Genomic DNA, 19,813 nt, shown 5'->3' on the forward strand with positions numbered 1-19,813 from the left:
ATGTACATCTTCAGAGGCTCCCGCACTCCATGAGAAGGTTCTGTTTTAAAGTGAACTGTCTGGTGGAGTTGTCACTAGAACTGTTCTTCTGTAGTTCATGGCAGGTGATCGTCTGCAGTGAACTGTGCTCTGCCCACCGCAACTCCAATACAATTGTTGTAAGGTACTGAATGCACTGTATATGTGTATGTGTATGTGTATGATCTAGTGCGTATTCCGCTCAACCAGTACCGCGATCGGCTCAGCGTGACACTTCTGTGCTCTGCGATGTTTGCCAGCGTACTTTCGCCCACCAGAAATACAAGAATCGCCACAAGTGCCTGGCCGAGAGGAGGAAGCCCATATCTGAGCAGTCCGGCAGCCGACTATGTAATGCGTGCGGGAGATGGTTCTTGAGTGCTGGCGGGCTAGCTTCGCATAAGTGTCTCTCCAACTCGGCTGCTGAAGTGGCGTCGGTCTCGACTGTGGCATCGGCAGACTCGGTCCGGAAACAGCGGGTTGCCCTGCCCTGCTGCAGAGCGCATTGTCTCGGCTGCGGTCGCTGCTGCAAGTCATCCCGTGGTTTCGACCTGCATAGCTGTGCTAATTTCCTGTCCAGGAAGTAGAGCGGCGTTTCTGGGTCCAATGCTGAACTCAGTGCTGTCGACCCCTGCACAGGGGACACGTGACCATTTGATGGCAGTGTTACCAAGGACCAAGGTGTATGTATATGTATTATGTATATGTATATTTATATGTGTATGTATATGTATATGTGTATGTATATGTATATGTGTATGTGTATGCGTATGCAAAATGTGTACGTGTACAGTCCTACATACGCCGCTGATACGGTGGTGTGGGAGTTCCTTGTGCTGGCAGCTTCTGCACACCGGCTATAATCTCTATCCCATCTATCCAATATCTTACACTACAGCAGATCTAGACATGACACCAGGTATGCTATAATCAGTGAACTGCAGGGAAGCAGCGCGAGGCCAATGCAGTCTGGCAGTGGCAGGGAGCTGATTTACCAGCTGGTCAGTGTGCATCATGTGACAGCTGCGGTTGGACCAAACGGTGTACATCCCAGGGGAATGTGTGCACCGTAAAGTGGTGTTGGACAAATTCAACCATAGGTTCATTCCAGCAGACTCATGGTGATGTCCATGCTACTACAGTCAAACCTGTTTAAGCCAACTGCTCAACGGGCCTTCAAAATGTGGTCGCCGTGTACAGGTGGTCTCCTTATCCAGGGTCGTTTGACTGGAAATAGCATCCCTTGGTCCTGGTTACAGTGGTCTTCTGGGGCAGGTGGTCGCCTTAACCGAGTGGTCGCCTTGACAGGTTTTTCTGTACCACTGGCTGAATACCAGGCGAACACATCACTGATGTTGTGTGAATCTTCTGTTATTATCATTCAGAAAATGCATGACTATTGTTTACTCGTACAGTGCCCAAAGCCCAAGGCTGCTGATCCATTACAGATCCAAAGGAATTGTCCACTGAAATTTGTTTCCTTTAGTTTCCCGGCTTATGACTTCTTTTCCAAAGAAACCCAGGAGCACAATACTCAGTAGTGCTGATTCTATGATGACTGAGAATGTTAACGTTTAATGTGTATACCTGCTAGTATGAAAGATGCCATGAGACAAAAGCCACGACTTTCAAGTCAGCTAGGTGGAAACTCTACATCAGCTGCTCCATGGGCCATGTTCATGGCAAAATGTTGGTGCTGTGTGCTATGACAATACAGTCAAACCTGTCAAGGCGACCACTCGGATAAGGCGACCACCTGTCCTAGAAGACCACTGCAACCAGGACCCAAGGATGCTCTTTCCAGTCAAATGACCCTGGATAAGGAGACCACCTGGTACAGAGACCGTGTTTAGAAGGTCCCTTGAGCGGTCGTCTTAGACAGGTTTCACTGAACACGCTAATACAGAAGTACCAGTTGGACAATACAGGTGGCGATCTCACATTGGATACTGGTATAGGTTGCATGGCATGCTGATAGCTGTTTATCAATGGTGATCACTGTTACTGGCATTCGGTGCTTGTTAGTAGCTGAATGCATGCTATAATAATATTATTATTTAATTTTTGTATTTATCGTCTCCACTTCATGGCACATAATAATACATAGCCAATGCAAGAAAGGGAGGGTGAATCCAACCACGATAAATAGTATAATTATTATGATGAGAAAGAGTTTTCCAACTGATCTGCGAGTCAGTACAGTGGTTCAACATACGTGCACTATAACAACCGCAAAGGCTGTGCAGCACTCGCATACAACATACAGGAATGCCAATAATACGGACCATCTGACCAGTTCTGTCTTGCTAGTCATGACCTCACCATTGTTCATCTCGGGTCATCCTGAAAAACTTCCAAGATTGGCCTTAAGTCATGTCTATTAGTTCAAAATTCAATTATCCCTCGGGGTGAGCACTACCGTGACGAATCTAAAACTGTTTGTAATTTGCGTGCAGCAACTCCGTGTTGCTTATCCATTGCAAATAACATAGATTTGGTGCAGAACACGTTAAAAGGGTGGTTGGGGTCAGTATTTGAGGTTTTGAGTTAACACGCCCTTGTGGTAACTAGCACGTCCAGCTTTCATATTAAAGAAAAACATTGATTGAAATCCATCAACAAATGATGCTGTGGGCTTTTGTCCACGGCCTTTGGCCAAATTTGTTGGCACTGAGTTCAAATTTCAAATGCATTTTTCTCTGTTTCAGTCAAGTGCAGCTAAGCATCTTTTTCATATGCGCTGCGTCCAATATTGTCCTATATGTATTTTCAATGGGGGAGTAAATTGCTAATGCAGCAGCCGCATCACATAGGCACACCATGCAGGAAGAACACAACCAGGCTACAGGTGTTTTGTTTGAAGATGATCTGGAGTATTGGCTCAGAGTCATGAAACATTGAGCAACAACTGTATAAGTATACTGCTCTGCTATCCACGTGTCACTGAGTGCATGTGCTGCACTTCTTCTAATTACCCCTCCCAAATACATGAATACAAGTACATGTAAATCGAAGTAATCTAGCGGCATGAAGTCTCTGTGACCAGAAAAGACACATGGATGTTCTTTGTGCAACCTACCTCAATGTCCGTTGTGTCCAGGTAACACTCGTCCGAAGCAGTCTTCTGTTGCTCAGCAACCCAGCTCTCCGCTTCCTCGCACTTCTGGTATAGACTATGCATCGCAAGTGACTCTGCCAACAGCTTGCTGCGCTCCTCGTGTTGTGCCTTCAATTCACTCCAACTGAAGGGATGCACGGACAATTGTGCAACAGAATACGAATGATTGCATTTCAAAGTACACAAGATCACTCTCGGCAGCCAGATATTATTTCAAAACTGTGCAGAACAGGAACAGGTATGCTCTTCCGGCGATCAATACCAGTACACGTAAAGGGGCACGCCCACATGTTACAATGGACTGGCTTATGGAAAGTGTACTGGCGTTTCGTTGTATTTATTGCTCTTGAAACTCCTACCTTCATATTATGTGCAAGAAAAACGATAATTATGAGTAGATGCAGGAGTAGATGCAGGAGGTGGTATCCAAGAATGGATGCTTTATGTAAGAGGCACACAGTCTCACTCCTTCTCCTCTCAACCTCACCCCCCCCCCCTTCTCCTACAAACAACTCTCCTCCCAGAAACCAGGTGGATCTGATTCAGAAAAATCAATGAAGAACAATGTCACCAAGATTCTCAAATTAGCCTTACGCTTTGTTGAGTGCATCTTGATCCTTCTGAATAATGTCAGATGCGTAATGACCATCTGATGTGAGTTTGCTTGCGGTGCTAGCCAGCGTGGTGATCTTCTCCTCCTGTAAATGCAAAGATATTCTCTTAGAAATTGAACATTCGGGAGAGGTCTCCTCGATCTTCCTGCTTCGAAGGAAGCACTAAAGTGGGCACTTTTGAGCACTTCTCTTTATAAGAACGTGTCATTTTAGAGTCTCCATTGCCCACTAAAGCTCCTGCCGAGCGGGGCCAACATCACCTATTGTGTCGCAACACTGCTACTTCAATATCTCCAGTATGCATTCACACAGTGCTGATTTCACACAAAGTGAGTTCAGGCTTATGGCCAGGCTCACAGTTATAAAATCACCAGCTTATGCCAGGTGCAGTGTTACAGAACCCAGGACCAATGAATGTTTGACAGAAGCAACGAATCAGGCAGAGGTACTCATTTAAGCCTCACTCGTGTAACTATTGAATGCTTTGAAACAAAGCAGAGACACTACTTGTATGAACCTCTTGTGTTGCTATGAAATACAAGACTGTCCTACCTGGGGAACAAGGGACTTGCCAAAGTCCTCTGCAGCCTTGATGAGGACTTCAGCTCCATCGATGCTCTCTCCCAGACTTTCCTTGGACATCCAGGACTTCTTCTGCGAAATCCACTGAGTGGCGAGGCCAACATCCCGTTGGTACATCTAACAACAAACGTATAAGCATTGCTTGGAGGTGATACCAACTGCAGAGTCTAGTGTTCTATTGACGAGTTTGGATCTGTTTCTGAAAATCCAATTGCAAATATGTACTGTGATGAGCATAGGCAAAAAACTGTGGTGGGGCCAACACAATGAAGCATTCCTTGAACAAATGAAAGGCAAGTTTACAGTACCTGCAGCTGAAGGGACTGGTCCAGTAATGATTTCCTCTTCTTCCATTCCCTGTACGATATGAGAGAACAGGGGAGAAACACAACGACAATCTGCACATGAGGCACATGACATCAGACATACTGCAGCTGTAACCACAGTGCCAAGACCACACTTTGAAGCCTGATCTTGGCACTGTGGTTACAGCATTGACTTGAAAAGCATCACAAGGACCTTCAACCAAATAACATATTTTTTAGCATAATGAAGCTGCTATTAATTGGTTCAAAACAGAAAATTCCACCTCTTTTCAAATAAAATTAGGATAGTGCTGATAATTGCGACTTACTCATTGACAGCTGCCCATTCTTTCCGAAGGTCACTGAGCTTGGCTTCAATGCTTTCCTTTTCGTAGTGATCAGCGTCCAGAAGCTTCTGGCCGTATTCAAGCACCTGATCCACGGACGCCTGGTGCGAGTCTATGTCACCACGATGCGCCTAACACGACAAGAACCCGGCAGCAGAGCAATGCAGACGTTATAGTGAAACTCACTTAGTGCTCAATGTGATAAGACATACGGTGTTTCCCAGAATATACGTCGATGTCTCGTGCTACAGCAGATGATACCATCTACACGTATTCCGTTCAGCATAATTCATGCACAACAATGAATGGTATTTCAAACATAATTATGGAAAGATACTGGTGCTGGCACTGGGACTGACCGGTGAAACAAATCACGCAACTCTTGCAGCAAACAAGAATGTCCATGAGAACAACTTTACTAAGTAAAATTTCACCAAACTTTCTTGTGATTGTTACAAGTTAATTTTCAAGTACCTGGTGTGTTTCAAGTAGCGTCTCGACCTCCTCCACGGAATCACCGAGCTCTTCAGAAGTCACAAGTGGCATGGTCTCTCCCAGCCATATGGTGCTATCCCTGTGACAAGTACAGTATAAACAGATGATGAGAATGAATACACAAGATAGAATGGACTCGGATGGAGAGCCAAGAATACATTTATAGAAAAGAAAAAGGACCAAGGAACTACAAGTTACGCTATAATGTCCACTAACACCACCAGTATCGCAGTTATCGCATGAGCTGATTGTTTAGTAATTGGTGGTGTTAGTGGACATTATAGCGTAACTTGTAGTTCCTTGGTCCTTTTTCTTTACACAAGATAGACCTTTCATGTAGCTAAGATCGTCACTCAAGGTACTAGGCAGTCAACAGTTCAAGAAAACTACGTATTTCTAATTGGTGGGGATCTGTGCTAGGTCCAATCTACCATACTGTTTTCATGTACCCCTTCTGCAATGCTGTACTACATTAAATTTTAGTCTATGGTGGTGAATGTGTGCTGGATTGTTGAGGTTGCTATGGTCACTGAGCCTGGTAGGTGCACTCTGGTCTATGTGTTACAGTTTCTTTCTCACTGTAAATCGTGGAGCCCGTCATCTCTTTCCCTCATTGTTGGCCTCGATAGCAAACACTGAAGCATGTGCAACACAATGTAATTGGATGGACTTTAATCTTCTGAAAGGCTCATTTTAAGGGCTACAAATGTCTCGCCAATTCTTAACTTACAAGTTCATCATCAAGAATCGCTGATATTGCTCGGAGGCACTGAGCTTCTTTCCACGGCGATTTGCCTGATAAGAATACAGCAACAACACATGAAATTCGTCATTTTTACTGCATGCCATCAGCATACACCTAGAATGGCTGATGGACAGTGAAAAAATGGTATGAATATCACTGGATCTTTATAGCACAGATAACAGCCATTTTCCTCACCACCACGAAGCAAATAGAACACTGTGGAGAAAACCGCCATCTGACTGGCTAATGTTTTCCGTTAAAAATATCTGCTGCTAACTCATCTCTTGTACAGATATCGGGTCCAGTATGACTAATGTTATTATATTACCAATTCTTGAAGGCCAGCTAGGGCTGATTTGACGGTGTCATTTTTCTCCTTCACATCCTCCAGGTAGTCCGGGTAGGCCCCCATGAGACGATTGGCTTCTGTGTCGATGGATTGAACCTAAAGCAGGGGAAGCATTCATTCACCCTCATTCCATGTTGACTTTTCCATACGTTAGCAGTGAATGGGGGTCTGTTCGGACCCCAGGCATTTTTTGCTGGGTAATTATGCATTCACTCCATTCTGTGATGATTCATCGTGTAAAAAAATGAACAAAGGTTTACAAGTTATCCGTTGTTTGTGTCCAACACTAACGATTACAAGCAGGATAATGGTGAGTCAAAATGTGCAACAATTAGCACAAAACTGACTGATGTGATACTGACATTCAACGACCTGATGCTTAGCTCCATCACGTCTAGAATGCGCAGACCAACGCAAATGATCAAACATTCTGACTCACCGGCATCTTGCCTATATTTGTTAGTGTTGGACACAAACAACGGATAACTTGCAAACCTTTGGTCCTTCTCTTTTCACTTTAATCCTTTGGCTCTCAATCCAAGTACTATCCATCATGTAACCAATGAAATTGAAGATGCAAGCACCCTGGAGGAGGAATGCCACCCATATGTGCTGAATACATGCACAGCAAATGACATGGTGTACTGGCTAGAATGAACATTAAGAATGAATGGAAGAATCCAATCGTGCTCCAGGCGAGGATACCCGGAGGATTTGAGATGTTCTGTGATGAAAACCCCTCTTCTTCGTCGAACGCTACCAGTATGGAGGGACCGCATGTGGCATGGATCCAATTACTGTGGTCAGACGGAAGGCAAGCCTGTAAAAACCTTGTACGGGACCTATTATTGTGATTTCTCACCTTCTCCTCGATTGGTCCCAGGTCACTGAGGACAGTTTCATGATTGCGCAGCATTGCCTCAGAATCTGACAGGGTGCCTGCAAGATCTTCGGCGGAGAGTACCAAACCCTTCTCAGCCATCCAGGCTATCAGTTCATTGGCATTTCTGCATTGGGAAACGCACAGGTACAGAATGATCGTTTGCTTTCAACGTGGATGGCAACAGTCAGCTCTAACACTCCTAAATCAAAGGTCAATTTACTTCAGTTGTACTAAGTATCATGTACACCCAAAAACTTGAGAAGAAAATTAGCAACACAACATAGGAACATGTGGCTTGGGATATCCCCAACCCAGATAGATCATTAAAGAGGGTACCAGTACAGTGTAACATATTTGCATCCTTTCTTTACTAGACAGGAGCTAGCTTAGGATTGGATGAATCTGCAAAAAGAAATGCCACACGATATAATTGGCAACAAAACACCCTCTTTGTCATTCATATCTTCACCCTGATGGTGGACCAAACCCGAATATGTAGTGGATTGTAAAGTGATTCGCAAGAAAGAGTCCATTATTGGGGCTGGAGAAGTGAAGGGTTATACAACAAAATACTCCTCTGATCAAACTGATCTTACTTGTTGAACGTGTGGACTTCGATTGCCTCGCCCATCAGCTTTGTACGATTGTCCATGGAATCGAGTAGTATCTTCCAAGATTTGTCCAAGTCCTATTGACAACATGCAGTTCAAAACCAAGCGGTGAAACACACACACAATGTGATTTGGGGCTCGAAAAGACAGAAGACAGAAAACTGTCAAATTTCAGCATTTCAGTGCATGGTGCATAACTAATAATTATAACTGCAGTGACCTTTAGTTGCTTGGAAATCAAAGAGTGCAGGCTATTCACAGCCGTTCACCAAATACTCCAGATGCATTTCAAATTTACATTTCCTGTCAAACGGAACAAGCAGGAGTGTGTGAATCATGATGCACACGATGCACGCAAATGCTCTTCAGTGTGGCTACCCCACCGGCAGTAGCATTGCCACATACCACAGCACGCTGCTTGATCGCGTCCTTCTGCGAGTGCCCATTATCTTCAAGCCTTGCACACTCTGACCAGACGTCGTCCACCTTGTTCTGCCGGGCAGCAACTTCAGCGGAGAAGGAGTCGTGGTCCTTTTTCAGCTCTTCAGCACTTTCCAAATCTCTTCCAAAGCTCAATGACGTAGCATGGGGTGTCTGTATGCACAGAAAAGATGTATTCATCGGTTTATGGGAATGAAATTCGGCCATCGATTGGGTTTTGATTCTTTTGAAGCTAGAAACAAGGAACAGTATGAAATGCTAGTAACTGTTTCAAAGGGTCGCAACATCATGAAAGCGTTATCTCACACCCGGTCTCTACAGTGATGTACATATACATGTACATGTCACTCATATGTAGTGAAGGCTGTTCAGCCACCAGGGCTCCACGGGACAGTCCCACTTTGGACTAACGCATTTTGCTTATACTTGTCGAAAGTTGGAATTGTCTTCTCATACAGAATGCATAGGGCGTCCTACTGCCGCCATGGTAATTGGGTTGTACGTACAGCATGGCTGCAACACCCAGGAGATACCGTATTCCTCCCGAAAATAAGTCGCAACTTTTTACACCTAACTTCAGGGCCAACACAGGGGGTGCAACTTACAATTAAGCATGACTTACTACAGAAGTAAATATATTGAAACGACATGACATGAACCTGGAAATGGGGACTTACAATCGAGTGCGACTTGCAAACGGGGGAAAACGGTAGATACAGTAAAACCGGTGTTTGACAGACTGCTTACCAAGCGGGATCCTGTATTGACCAGACAATATTTCATGCACCAATGTGCTGTGAATCGAACATGCATCCCTGGATCCATCGGAGTCCTGTCATATCAGAGCGGTTTTCCGCTGCACCAAGGGCGTCCGGTTAGGGCATCTTTTACTCTATACTGTAAAACATGTAATTTTCGTTGTAAAAAAAGTATTTATTTATTTATTTATTTTTTACAATGATCACAGCTCACAGGCAAAGACAAAAAATTGCATAGTGGGAGCATAGTGATGGTGAGGCTTTTTGCCCTCAGCCGACCTGAGGTCTCGACGTCATGGGGACATAAAACGCACCAAAAAAAAGAAGAAAAATGAAAGGAGTGACAGGTACATGATACGAAATGTTAGGAGGAGAGACAGTACATTATATTGTGTTCCCAGTGACTGTATCCTGATATCACTGCACATACCTTCTCGATTATCCAATCCTCTTCTTCCTTGACCATATTCATGAACTTGTGTTTCTGACGGGCCTCGCCTAGCTTCTCCAAGTACGCTTGCCTGTATCATTGGGAGCAGCGAATGATCAATGTGATGTGAAAACCTGGCCAGTGAAGCTTTATGAACCAAATCAGGATAACAATTTTCAACAGTAGTCACTGGCACTGGCACAAGGTGTATTTATGGCCAGCAATCGAGGACATCTGAGAGTGGTAATTTTTGTACTTCTCCGAGGTGTGATTTTTGGCCTGCTGGGCCAAGCACAAGGAAGCCTTCTGCCAAAAAACCTGAAGAAAATGGTTGTTGTTTGATCCTTTGGTGTAATCTTTGTAGCTCAGTATTGTTTCTCAAGATGAGTTACATGTTCCTCTAGCTCTGCTAGATACCTATAGGCTATAGCAGTGATCTTGGGATCTGTGGGCAGATGTGCATGGGCTTCATCATGCAACAGAAGCATGTCATGGATGTGGCTTCAATACAGCCGCATGAAAAATGGTGGCCAATGCATAGGAGTATATTCCATGCCCAAATGGTAGGATTCCATGGCCAATGCGAGTCCTCTGAAGGAGAGGGCAATCCACACCCAATTCTCAGTAGTCTCACTCTATGTCGGATATTCCAGGACTTACTGCTCAAGAAGTCCAGCCACAAGGTTCTGGTTGAGCACAATATGCGGGCCATCAGGTTGGTTTCCACTATCCACAGAGTCCTGGTGCACCTGACAATGAAAAGCAAGGGGACGAGCAATATATAATCCATGGGTAAGGTGAACAATACCGGCAGGCTGTTGTACAACGGTAATGAAGTTCATTAGCAGCGACCATTGCACAGTGTGCATGCCCGGTTAAGCCGCGGTTTTTTTATTGATCGACCTACGGTGAACAGAAATCTGATGTCTATGGACAGGTGGTCTTTCTGAACAGGTCGGTGGAGGGACATTTTCGGTAAACACATTTTCCAGGAAAGTGCATTAGTACTAGGACCGACATTTTCGTTGCGTTTTATTTTCGGGAAAAATTTCGGCACCGAAGTTACCGAAAATATAACACCACCGAGAATTTCTGCTTTTATGGTAGTCCATCTACTGAAGTACACAGGTCTCATTGCACGTATGGTACATGATCAGCTGCCTGAGTCGTCTGATTTCTAAATATAATATGTATAGGTAACTTAGTCTAGTGTTGCAGGGGCCGCTTTTCATAGGTTCAGCTGTACACAAACATCCAAACCTAAATATTAATGAAAGAATTACCAGGCACAATTTCCGCTTTTCTTCAAGCTTCTCCATGGTGGCTTCAAATGTCTTCAGGTCGGCCAGGAGGGCATCATGCTTCTTTTGGAGAAGCTGTAGTACAACATAGTGACAGAAGAAAAAACAACTACTCCTGAACACTGTTGGGCTGTGAAAATCCATCCAGAGAATCCATCACTGGTTGCATGCACTTAGGTATGTCAAACACTGGGTATCTCTTTGCCAGTGCATGCCTCTGATGAAAAGGTTTTCCGACGTTATAAGAAATTTCCATCCAGTTCATTGCATTACACTCACTACTTACAAGTAGAGGGAATCACGGTTGGAAAAAAGAAAAAGAAAACAAAAACGAAAAGGTGATAGAAAAAGAAAGCCTGGAGAACCCGGGTATCGATCCCGGTACCTCTCGCATGCTAAGCGAGCGCTCTACCATGTGAGCTAGTCCCCCTGCACACAGAAGTGTGCACTTTTCAGTTTATTCATTTTTCTATTCAATCTTCATTAGACTCTAGCATGTCATTGTTTACATGATCAGGTGTGTGAAGGAATCTATAAATACTCCTCACTACTCCTGCATACCTGAGTTGCCTCTTCATCATTCCCAAGATCATCCGAGGCAATAAGGCGCTTCTTCTCATCAAGCCAGAGCCGGGCTTCGGCCATATCTGCAGCATACTGTTGCTCTTTCAAGGATTCATCCAAGTCGAGTTGACGTTCATTGAATGCTTCCTGAAAGGCAGATGGAAGAGTTAACTGTCAACACTTTGGGAGAATATTATCTACTACAGGTTAGATTCCTGTTTAATTGGACCTGAATACAAGTAAAAACACAACTAACCAGCCATGCAACAGATACATAAAAGACCAAGAATTAAAAAACAGAGAGGCTCCAGGCCCTGAGGAATGACATCAAAATACCGAAGAATGACATCACCCAACATAACAAAAGACAGGATAGACGACACCAGGATACCAGTATTCTAGCATACTTCTTACCTGAAGCTTTTCCAAGTCCGAAGACAGGTCCTTGCAAGTGCTCTCTATGCTTTCACCAGCATAATGTCCTGCAGGGGCCATCCAAGCATGCACATATCAAGTCATTTAAATGCACAGTACGCATCGAAAATGACCAATACATTCCAAGATTTGAGTGGTGATCAGAAATCTCAATGTCAAGAACTACATGGCTATTGACTACACACCCCGTTCTTTGCGAGAGAAGTGTCATTACCTGCAGAAAGGCCTCACCTTGTTCCTGAAGTTCCTTGCCTCGTTCCTGCAGGACCTCTACTCTCTTTGCTGATGTTACGACGTCGGCTTGAATGCCCTGATGGCCGCGCAGAAGATCCTGTACTTCAGCCACACTGTTGCCACGGTCTTCAGAGAGCACCACTGCATTAATGCCGCTCTTCTCGTCAGAAACATCGCGCAGGAACTGCTGCAAAGCCTTGGAGTCGCTCAGAGATTTTTGCCGTACTGCAAGAGGTTCCTAGCAGGGACACAAGCACATCAATATTAGGCTGCTGGGCACGACTCTTCCGCCCAATTGGCAACTATCCATCAACAGCGCACAACTCAGTTGATCTGGCTCAGGACTTCGGTCATGGTAAGTAAACATTACAAAATAGCTGAGGCACCCTCCGTTTTTTGAAGAATTTGCAACCTACTGTAAGTGCTGAGTATTCCTCGGCGGCCTGGCCTGCTCTCTCCTTGATAGCCGGGCTGGCAAAATGGTTAGCATCCTGGAGCTCTTGCGACTGTTGTTGAATGTACGATAACCTTTCCTGTGCATAGCAAAAGATAGAAAGAGGGATCAGCGGGCATGATAGTGTGGTTTAACTGGTCACAGCATTCATAATACACCATGGTATGTAAATACAGCATACCACAAGCAGACTATACACCCTGATGAGATGTGCACTTGCTTTGTTTCCCCATATTGATGAGTATCGGGTGAAAAGGTACCTTCAAACATAAAATTGCACTTCTGGGTGACTTTTTCACAGTTTCACCAAATTCAACGCCGTTTCATCTTAACTGATTGCCATTACTATCCATTATTGATGCCTTCCACAGATGTTTGATGCCGTGCGGGGGCGGCATAGTAATGTGAACATATGTGTTCTTCACTGATTGCCTTCGCACTGTCCTCAGCCTGGGTTGTGCAATGAATGTACCAAGAATATTTTTTTACAAACCTACCTCATGAGCCTTGACATCTGATTCAAGCATCTCGTGCTTCTTTAGAAGGTTGAGCACTGCCGGAACATCCTGCACAGACACATACCAGGCAAAGTGCAGCAAGATTCAAGAACATACATAAGTAATCACCGAGCAATGGCATACATGTACATTTCTTCAATTCTCCCTGAATTCATTGCTGCGTCTTCTCCACACATCCAGCTTGCTCATGCCAGCCCTCTCTGCTCAAATCCTTCGAGATGGACGTGTTTTCAACTACAGTACATGTATACATAAGTGCAACCAATTCTAACCAAAAAAAGGAGAAGAAAAAAAGAAAGCCTGGAGAACCCGGGTATCGATCCCGGTACCTCTCGCATGCTAAGCGAGCGCTCTACCATGTGAGCTAGTCCCCCTGCACACTCAAAGAGATGCTTCGCCTAGGTTATCTCTGATATCGTCCTGTCCGTTGTCTAGAAAACTGGGAAAAAAGAAAGCCTGGAGAACTCGGGTACTTGTACTCCTTATGCCCGAATTTATGGTAAGGCATACCCAAAAGAGACATAACATTGGGAATTTCTCATCAAGCCACAAGAGGCAACCCGGACCAGATTGATTTTTCTAGAATCCTTTGCTTGTTAGATTTGAGGGGTTTATCAGCAAGCACTGACCTTGCCGAGATCCTCTGAACCCAGCTGTGTCTTGACATCGGTAATCCAGTGGCTGAAGTCATCCACTTGACGGTTGAATGTCTGCTGCTGATTGGCTTCGACTAGTTTTTGCTCTGCCATTGAAGAGGACAACGAGGGTAATTTTTGAATATAGTTTGACTCGTCATAGAGAGCTTTGAGCAAAAAGAATTGAAATTGAAGTTCTATCTGATAATGACGAGCACAGGGTGCGTCACATGAGAGTCGAGAATAGGTTGGACTGTCTCACTGCTTCATGGTTTCTGTAAGATGATAACTGATGCGGGCTATTTTAAGTCCATTGAATGTTCATGGTAACTTAATCTCTTCTTCAAAGCATATTTCCAGGACCATAGATATGCCAAGATGAAAGTCCTCGGGAAAGTGTATTTCCGGCACGCATACGTCATTCACACACACTCTACGCATTGCTGTAAGTAGCAAAATAATGCATGTTGCCAACGGTGCTTACGTTTCTCTGCCGATGCATCCTGCAAAAGAGCCCACTGCTTCTCCAGCTCCTCGATTCTCTCTCTAAGTAGGCAAACAAAAGAGCAATGGTTCCTGTTTGGATCAGATATGAAAAGAGAGAAAGCCGGAGCTCCACAAGGGTCGGGGCTTCGGAGGGAGGGCTTCGGAGAAGAAGGAGGAAGCGGAGGGATATTGATTCGCTGCATCAAAACTCAGTTAGAAAGTGGATCGGAATGAACAAAACAATGCTAATGCAATGGGTAAACCAGCCTTGTGATTTAAAAATGGTTACAGCACCTTACTTGATTTGCTCAGCAGCGTAGTGCTCAGCACTAATCAGGCTCTGGCCGTAGCTCTTCACTTTGTCGATACGCTCATTATTTGCTTCAATTTCGGCTTTGAACGCTTCATGTTTCTTCAGCTTGCTTTGCAGATTGACAGGATTCTGAAGAACAGCAAAATTATTATCGAGGACTAAAATCAGCTTTTCTACATGGTGAATTGACAGGAACATCCTCCAAGGGAAAAAGAGGATCACAAGCTTTGAGGGATTTGGACACGGTACATATCTCAAGACACAATTGTCAGCAATCATCAAATTACGCCAAACAGGGTGCAGCAGGCAAACCCCTACGCCGGAGAGTTAATCTGATGTTGAAAGATGATGTCAACATCATACCCAAACTGTGGCTCCGACTAAGCAATAACCATGTCACATGGCTCTGAGCAGTAATTGTGATGTCACATGGCTCTGAGCACTGTGAGCAGTACCGATGATGCCACATGACTTGTCACGTGACTCTCAGCAGTATCCATGGTAACACATACCTTGTAAGAGTCATCGTTGGCCACCTTCACCATGTCAGAAATCCAGCTGAGCAGCTCGCGTGTATCGCGTAAGAACTGCTGCAGTTTCTGTGAATCCTCCAATGCTGTTCGCCTCTTGTCGGCTGTTTCCAGGATTGTCTTTCGTCGCTCTTGGAGCTGTTCAAAAAGGACAGATTAATTGGCAAACATGATGTACATGATATTCATAACGTACCTGGCCATGGATATCTCGATAATACCGTGCAATACACTGACCTTCTTTTTGTACTGTGCCGGTGGTATGCCGTGAATCTGCTCTGCACACATGTGTTCAGCACTGTTCGCTCAGCACTCTCCCCCATGTAGGTATAAAGTTAGTTTGGAATGTTACTGTCTGCTTACTCCCAGTCCTGATGCATGTGTTGTATCTTGTATTAATTCATACTGCTCCCAGCCCCGTGCCATCTCACACTCAGATAATTGACACTATGCCTATATGGGGACAAGAAAGTTATTTTACGAGTAGGCAACGGAAACACAACTGGACATGACTCAAGAGGAACACTCCTTTCCACACAACAGCAACACGCGTGCGCATACACCAACAACACGTTCACATGCCGTACACAATATAACGTACTTCCTCCGCGTCATCGAAATTGTCGCAGTTTGACTAGTGACTTGTCACTTGTTACTGACAACTCCATAAGCTAAGCCATTCAAAACTTATTACACAGTATGATAGTCTGAAGACTAGAGTAACGTTCCAGGACAGTTGGACTGAGAGTTTTCATGCAGAGATGAAGTCTTCGTCGTCGCTGATGTCTATGGACGCAAAAATATCGTTCCGAAATATTTCAAGGAAGGTTGAAAGTTGGTCGCGCCTCATCTCAAACGCTTTGACTTTCTCCACAGGACAAGAGCTGCTATGCTTGTCGTCTGCTAGCTCTGGATGATTTCTACTTCACCACCAACGAAGCCTAGTAAGAATACACGATCGTTGCGAGGTCGGTTGATTACCGTCGCCGGAATCACCTCGATCTTGAAATGAACTTTTTTTAGCCGTGGCATGCCCATTTATTTTAGCTGTTTGGTCACAGCTCAGGTAAGTGTACTATCGCGTCCAGCGGGCCCTGTTTTTCAGCATCACTGGTATACCATGGCACGGCACCTGCGCGTGCATCACTAGCACTACGTGTAGAGTCTACACGGCTCTTGCAGGTACAATCATGTTCTGAGTGTCTCAGCCAGAGCAAAAAATTTTATCGCTGTTGCAGGCATTTAGTTTGCTGACCCCTCAATGTTTCTCCAAGCGCTGCCACTTGTTCCACGAAGTCATTCTCTCCCCAGCTAAGGTAAAACAGTGATGAGGCTTGAGTGAATGGCCATAAGCACGAGAAATGTGCAGGCTGCAACGCCTGACTGATCTCCGCGAGTCGAAATTACCATCGCAGCGACATCAGCGAAGAAATTGCGTCTAGTTCAAAAATTCCAGCTTCCAATAACAGAAAATAGAACTTTACCGTCACCCTATACTGATGACTATCGCCTATATCCCATTCCCTGCCTCTGGTACGAGTGCTGGTGAGTAAATACCCCGTTTTATATCAAAAGTCAAACTGCGACAATTTCGATGACGCGGAGGAAGTACTACGACACATGTTAATGCAGAAGTTAAGCACTGCATTGCATCGCATATTTCTGCCACCCACCTTGGCAACTCTTTCCTGGATACTGGACGAAGCGAAGTGTTCCTTCTCCACCAGAGCTTTTCCAGTTCCTTCCAGCTTGTCCATTACGGATGCATGGCCTTCCAGTTTCTTCTCGAAATCACGATGGCTTTCCGCGAGATGGTCGACCGACTCAAGTGAGTCTCCAAGATCGTCATTAGACAGAAAGATCTGTGTGAAGCGAAATGTGTGTAAGAAAGACAAGAGAGGTATGCAAGGTGCATGCAGCAAGGTTTTCATGAAACAGGAGCATCAGAGAACATTGAGAATGTCTGACCATGTGTGAGCTCTTTCCCCACAAAGGAAGTAAAGAAAGAGAAAACTTGGTGACGATAAAATACAGGAACACGCCAGTGGCAGCTAGCAACTCTCACCTCTTGCCGGTTCATCCAGTGATGCATTTGCTCGTCATCACGATAAAAAGTCTGCAAGTCCATGTTGTCGGAGAAGTCCTTCTGGCGACTGCTCCACAGCTCAAGAAGTGACTTCTTCGTCTCGGCAAGGGAAGCCATCTGCATGAATAATACCAAGAGTACATGATTTAATACGGATGGCGTAACTCCTCTTTAGCCTTGTCATGATCTTAATTTCCACCGCCCACAGCCGCACAGAGTCCTTGGCTACACAAAATGAAAATCTCTCCAAATCTCTCCAAAACAAACTTCAAATTCTTTTCCAAATTTTCGCCGAAGAGGGCATCTTCCTGGATAACGTTATGTGACTCTACATGATGGTAGTAAATATGGTACAGTCAGACCTCGCTAAGCCGCACACATCCGTTTTCCACAAAGTATCCGGATAGGCGAGGGAACCGGATAACCGAACACACATACTGTATGCATGCATGACATATGCTGTAAATCGGTAACCAACGATTTTCTTCATTGTGGTGAGGGATCCGGATAAAAGAGGACCGGATAAGCGAGGTCTGACTGTATATACAACCCATACAGTGATGAATCCTTGGCCATAATTATATATGTTCCATACGGCCAACAGAAATCCTCTAAGCCAATTTAGCTGAGTGCTGAATAGGGAAACAGATGGATATCCATGACTGGCAAGGTCATGTCGGGGGATTAGATGCCCCAAATCCACTGATAATCTCACCTTCTCTTGCACTCTGTCCGAAGCAAAGTGCTTAGCATCAACCATCTTCTGCCCTGCTGTGTCTAGGTCCGAGAAAGCTTTGTCCCGAGCAGATACTTCATCCTGTGGGAAAGGAGGATACAAGCAAATGCATTCAGGGGTGATAAGTATGTCAACGGCAAACTGCCAGTGGATGAATTACTTCTGTGTGCACAATCCACCACAAATTTGGAGACAGACACTGTAGTTATTGTGCAGGGGGACTAGCTCACATGGTAGAGCGCTCGCTTAGCATGCGAGAGGTACCGGGATCGATACCCGGGTTCTCCAGGCGTTCTTTTTTTTATTTTCGCATTTTTTGTTGACATGGATAGGAAGAAATCAGAGGTACGAAATTGCAACACCTGTCCAAATAGGCAGGGGGACTAGCTCACATGGTAGAGCGCTCGCTTAGCATGCGAGAGGTACCGGGATCGATACCCGGGTTCTCCAGGCGTTCTTTTTTTATTTTCATATTTTTTGTTAACATGGATAGGAAGAAATCAGAGGTAAGAAATCGCAACACCTGTCCAAATAGGCAGGGGGACTAGCTCACATGGTAGAGCGCTCGCTTAGCATGCGAGAGGTACCGGGATCGATACCCGGGTTCTCCAGGCGTTCTTTTTTTATTTTCATATTTTTTGTTGACATGGATAGGAAGAGAGCAGAGGTAAGAAATCGCAACACCTGTCCAAATAGGCAGGGGGACTAGCTCACATGGTAGAGCGCTCGCTTAGCATGCGAGAGGTACCGGGATCGATACCCGGGTTCTCCAGGCGTTCTTTTTTTATTTTCATATTTTTTGTTGACATGGATAGGAAGAGAGCAGAGGTAAGAAATCGGAACACCTGTCCAAATAGGCAGGGGGACTAGCTCACATGGTAGAGCGCTCGCTTAGCATGCGAGAGGTACCGGGATCGATACCCGGGTTCTCCAGGCGTTCTTTTTTTATTTTCATATTTTTTGTTGACATGGATAGGAAGAAATCAGAGGTAAGAAATCGGAACACCTGTCCAACAAGGCAGGGGGACTAGCTCACATGGTAGAGCGCTCGCTTAGGCCTCGGTCACACTACGGCAGTTTGAAGCTGGACGCAGCGTCAAGCCGCAGCACTTGACGGAGACGCGGGGTCACACAGTGTTTTGTTTTTTTTTGCAGCTCATGACTGCCGCGGCTTGACGCATTTGTCTACGTCACAAAACCACCAGGAAAACTCAATGACGACACGGATTCCCACGGAAACCGGCCTTTTGCTTATTATACAAAAAAATTGTCGGACAAAGTTTTCGAATTTTTCATTGATTTTTGATTACAAGAAGACGAAAGGTAGGTCCACGCGTGCACGATCGTTGTTGTTTCTTTCCGAATTTGAAGCCATTTTCAGTTGTAGTGTCATTGATCAGGCAAGAAAAGTCCGCATCGCAGCTGTGTTTCTCCTGACTTCGTCATACTGGTTGTCCTTTTTGTGGCTCTTGACGACAACACAACACTCACAAGTCGACAGGCTCCAGTTGGCCGATGACCCACTCAAACAACTGGTCCTTTCTCGACATCATTTTCTTCTCAGAAAACGCCTCGCTCTTCCGCCAGGTTCGGAGCAGAGCAGCCGCGGCCTCGTAGGTCCACGGACTCATCTCGAACAAAAAGAGGGAACAAAACAAACCTTGAACAGACGAATGTCGAATAACTGCTAAACTCAAGCAAAGTGTCTTGAAACTAATTTTACTTGAAAGACACTGTTTTTCCGCCAAGCTTCACTCCCATCAGCGGCAACGCAGCCGATTTCCCCACGTCAGACGCAGCAGCGTCTGACGCTCAAATTTCCCGC

General features: G+C 45.0%; 1 protein-coding gene and 7 non-coding genes across 8 annotated transcripts in view; 5 read left to right on the top strand and 3 right to left on the bottom strand.

Moving 5' to 3' along the window:
* LOC135823938 (spectrin alpha chain, non-erythrocytic 1-like) overlaps positions 1 to 19,813 on the bottom strand; it is a 62,644-nt gene that overhangs the window by 36,554 nt on the left and 6,277 nt on the right. Inside the window, exons 5-30 of the mRNA XM_065336816.1 lie at positions 17,968 to 18,069; positions 17,232 to 17,369; positions 16,840 to 17,028; positions 15,149 to 15,304; positions 14,623 to 14,765; positions 14,322 to 14,383; positions 13,832 to 13,944; positions 13,182 to 13,250; positions 12,647 to 12,763; positions 12,228 to 12,468; positions 11,976 to 12,043; positions 11,559 to 11,708; positions 10,980 to 11,072; positions 10,357 to 10,445; positions 9,697 to 9,787; positions 8,473 to 8,661; positions 8,053 to 8,144; positions 7,436 to 7,580; positions 6,553 to 6,669; positions 6,210 to 6,274; positions 5,459 to 5,558; positions 4,967 to 5,115; positions 4,641 to 4,689; positions 4,303 to 4,449; positions 3,731 to 3,834; positions 3,098 to 3,260 (exon numbers count right to left, since the gene is read on the bottom strand). Coding sequence (XP_065192888.1) covers positions 3,098 to 3,260; positions 3,731 to 3,834; positions 4,303 to 4,449; positions 4,641 to 4,689; positions 4,967 to 5,115; positions 5,459 to 5,558; positions 6,210 to 6,274; positions 6,553 to 6,669; positions 7,436 to 7,580; positions 8,053 to 8,144; positions 8,473 to 8,661; positions 9,697 to 9,787; positions 10,357 to 10,445; positions 10,980 to 11,072; positions 11,559 to 11,708; positions 11,976 to 12,043; positions 12,228 to 12,468; positions 12,647 to 12,763; positions 13,182 to 13,250; positions 13,832 to 13,944; positions 14,322 to 14,383; positions 14,623 to 14,765; positions 15,149 to 15,304; positions 16,840 to 17,028; positions 17,232 to 17,369; positions 17,968 to 18,069 — 3,141 coding nt within the window. The remainder of the gene's footprint in view (positions 1 to 3,097; positions 3,261 to 3,730; positions 3,835 to 4,302; positions 4,450 to 4,640; positions 4,690 to 4,966; positions 5,116 to 5,458; positions 5,559 to 6,209; positions 6,275 to 6,552; positions 6,670 to 7,435; positions 7,581 to 8,052; positions 8,145 to 8,472; positions 8,662 to 9,696; positions 9,788 to 10,356; positions 10,446 to 10,979; positions 11,073 to 11,558; positions 11,709 to 11,975; positions 12,044 to 12,227; positions 12,469 to 12,646; positions 12,764 to 13,181; positions 13,251 to 13,831; positions 13,945 to 14,321; positions 14,384 to 14,622; positions 14,766 to 15,148; positions 15,305 to 16,839; positions 17,029 to 17,231; positions 17,370 to 17,967; positions 18,070 to 19,813) is intronic.
* On the bottom strand, positions 11,355 to 11,427 carry Trnaa-agc (transfer RNA alanine (anticodon AGC)). Its single transcript has one exon. It is a non-coding gene; the product is annotated as a tRNA-Ala (tRNA).
* On the bottom strand, positions 13,504 to 13,576 carry Trnaa-agc (transfer RNA alanine (anticodon AGC)). The gene has a single exon. It is a non-coding gene; the product is annotated as a tRNA-Ala (tRNA).
* Trnaa-agc (transfer RNA alanine (anticodon AGC)) lies at positions 18,204 to 18,276 on the top strand. The gene has a single exon. It is a non-coding gene; the product is annotated as a tRNA-Ala (tRNA).
* Positions 18,366 to 18,438, top strand: Trnaa-agc (transfer RNA alanine (anticodon AGC)). Its single transcript has one exon. It is a non-coding gene; the product is annotated as a tRNA-Ala (tRNA).
* On the top strand, positions 18,527 to 18,599 carry Trnaa-agc (transfer RNA alanine (anticodon AGC)). Its single transcript has one exon. It is a non-coding gene; the product is annotated as a tRNA-Ala (tRNA).
* Positions 18,688 to 18,760, top strand: Trnaa-agc (transfer RNA alanine (anticodon AGC)). Its single transcript has one exon. It is a non-coding gene; the product is annotated as a tRNA-Ala (tRNA).
* On the top strand, positions 18,849 to 18,921 carry Trnaa-agc (transfer RNA alanine (anticodon AGC)). The gene has a single exon. It is a non-coding gene; the product is annotated as a tRNA-Ala (tRNA).

The sequence above is a fragment of the Sycon ciliatum genome, chromosome 8 (assembly GCF_964019385.1).
Source record: "Sycon ciliatum chromosome 8, ocSycCili1.1, whole genome shotgun sequence".
NCBI classification, from domain to species: Eukaryota; Metazoa; Porifera; class Calcarea; order Leucosolenida; family Sycettidae; genus Sycon; species Sycon ciliatum.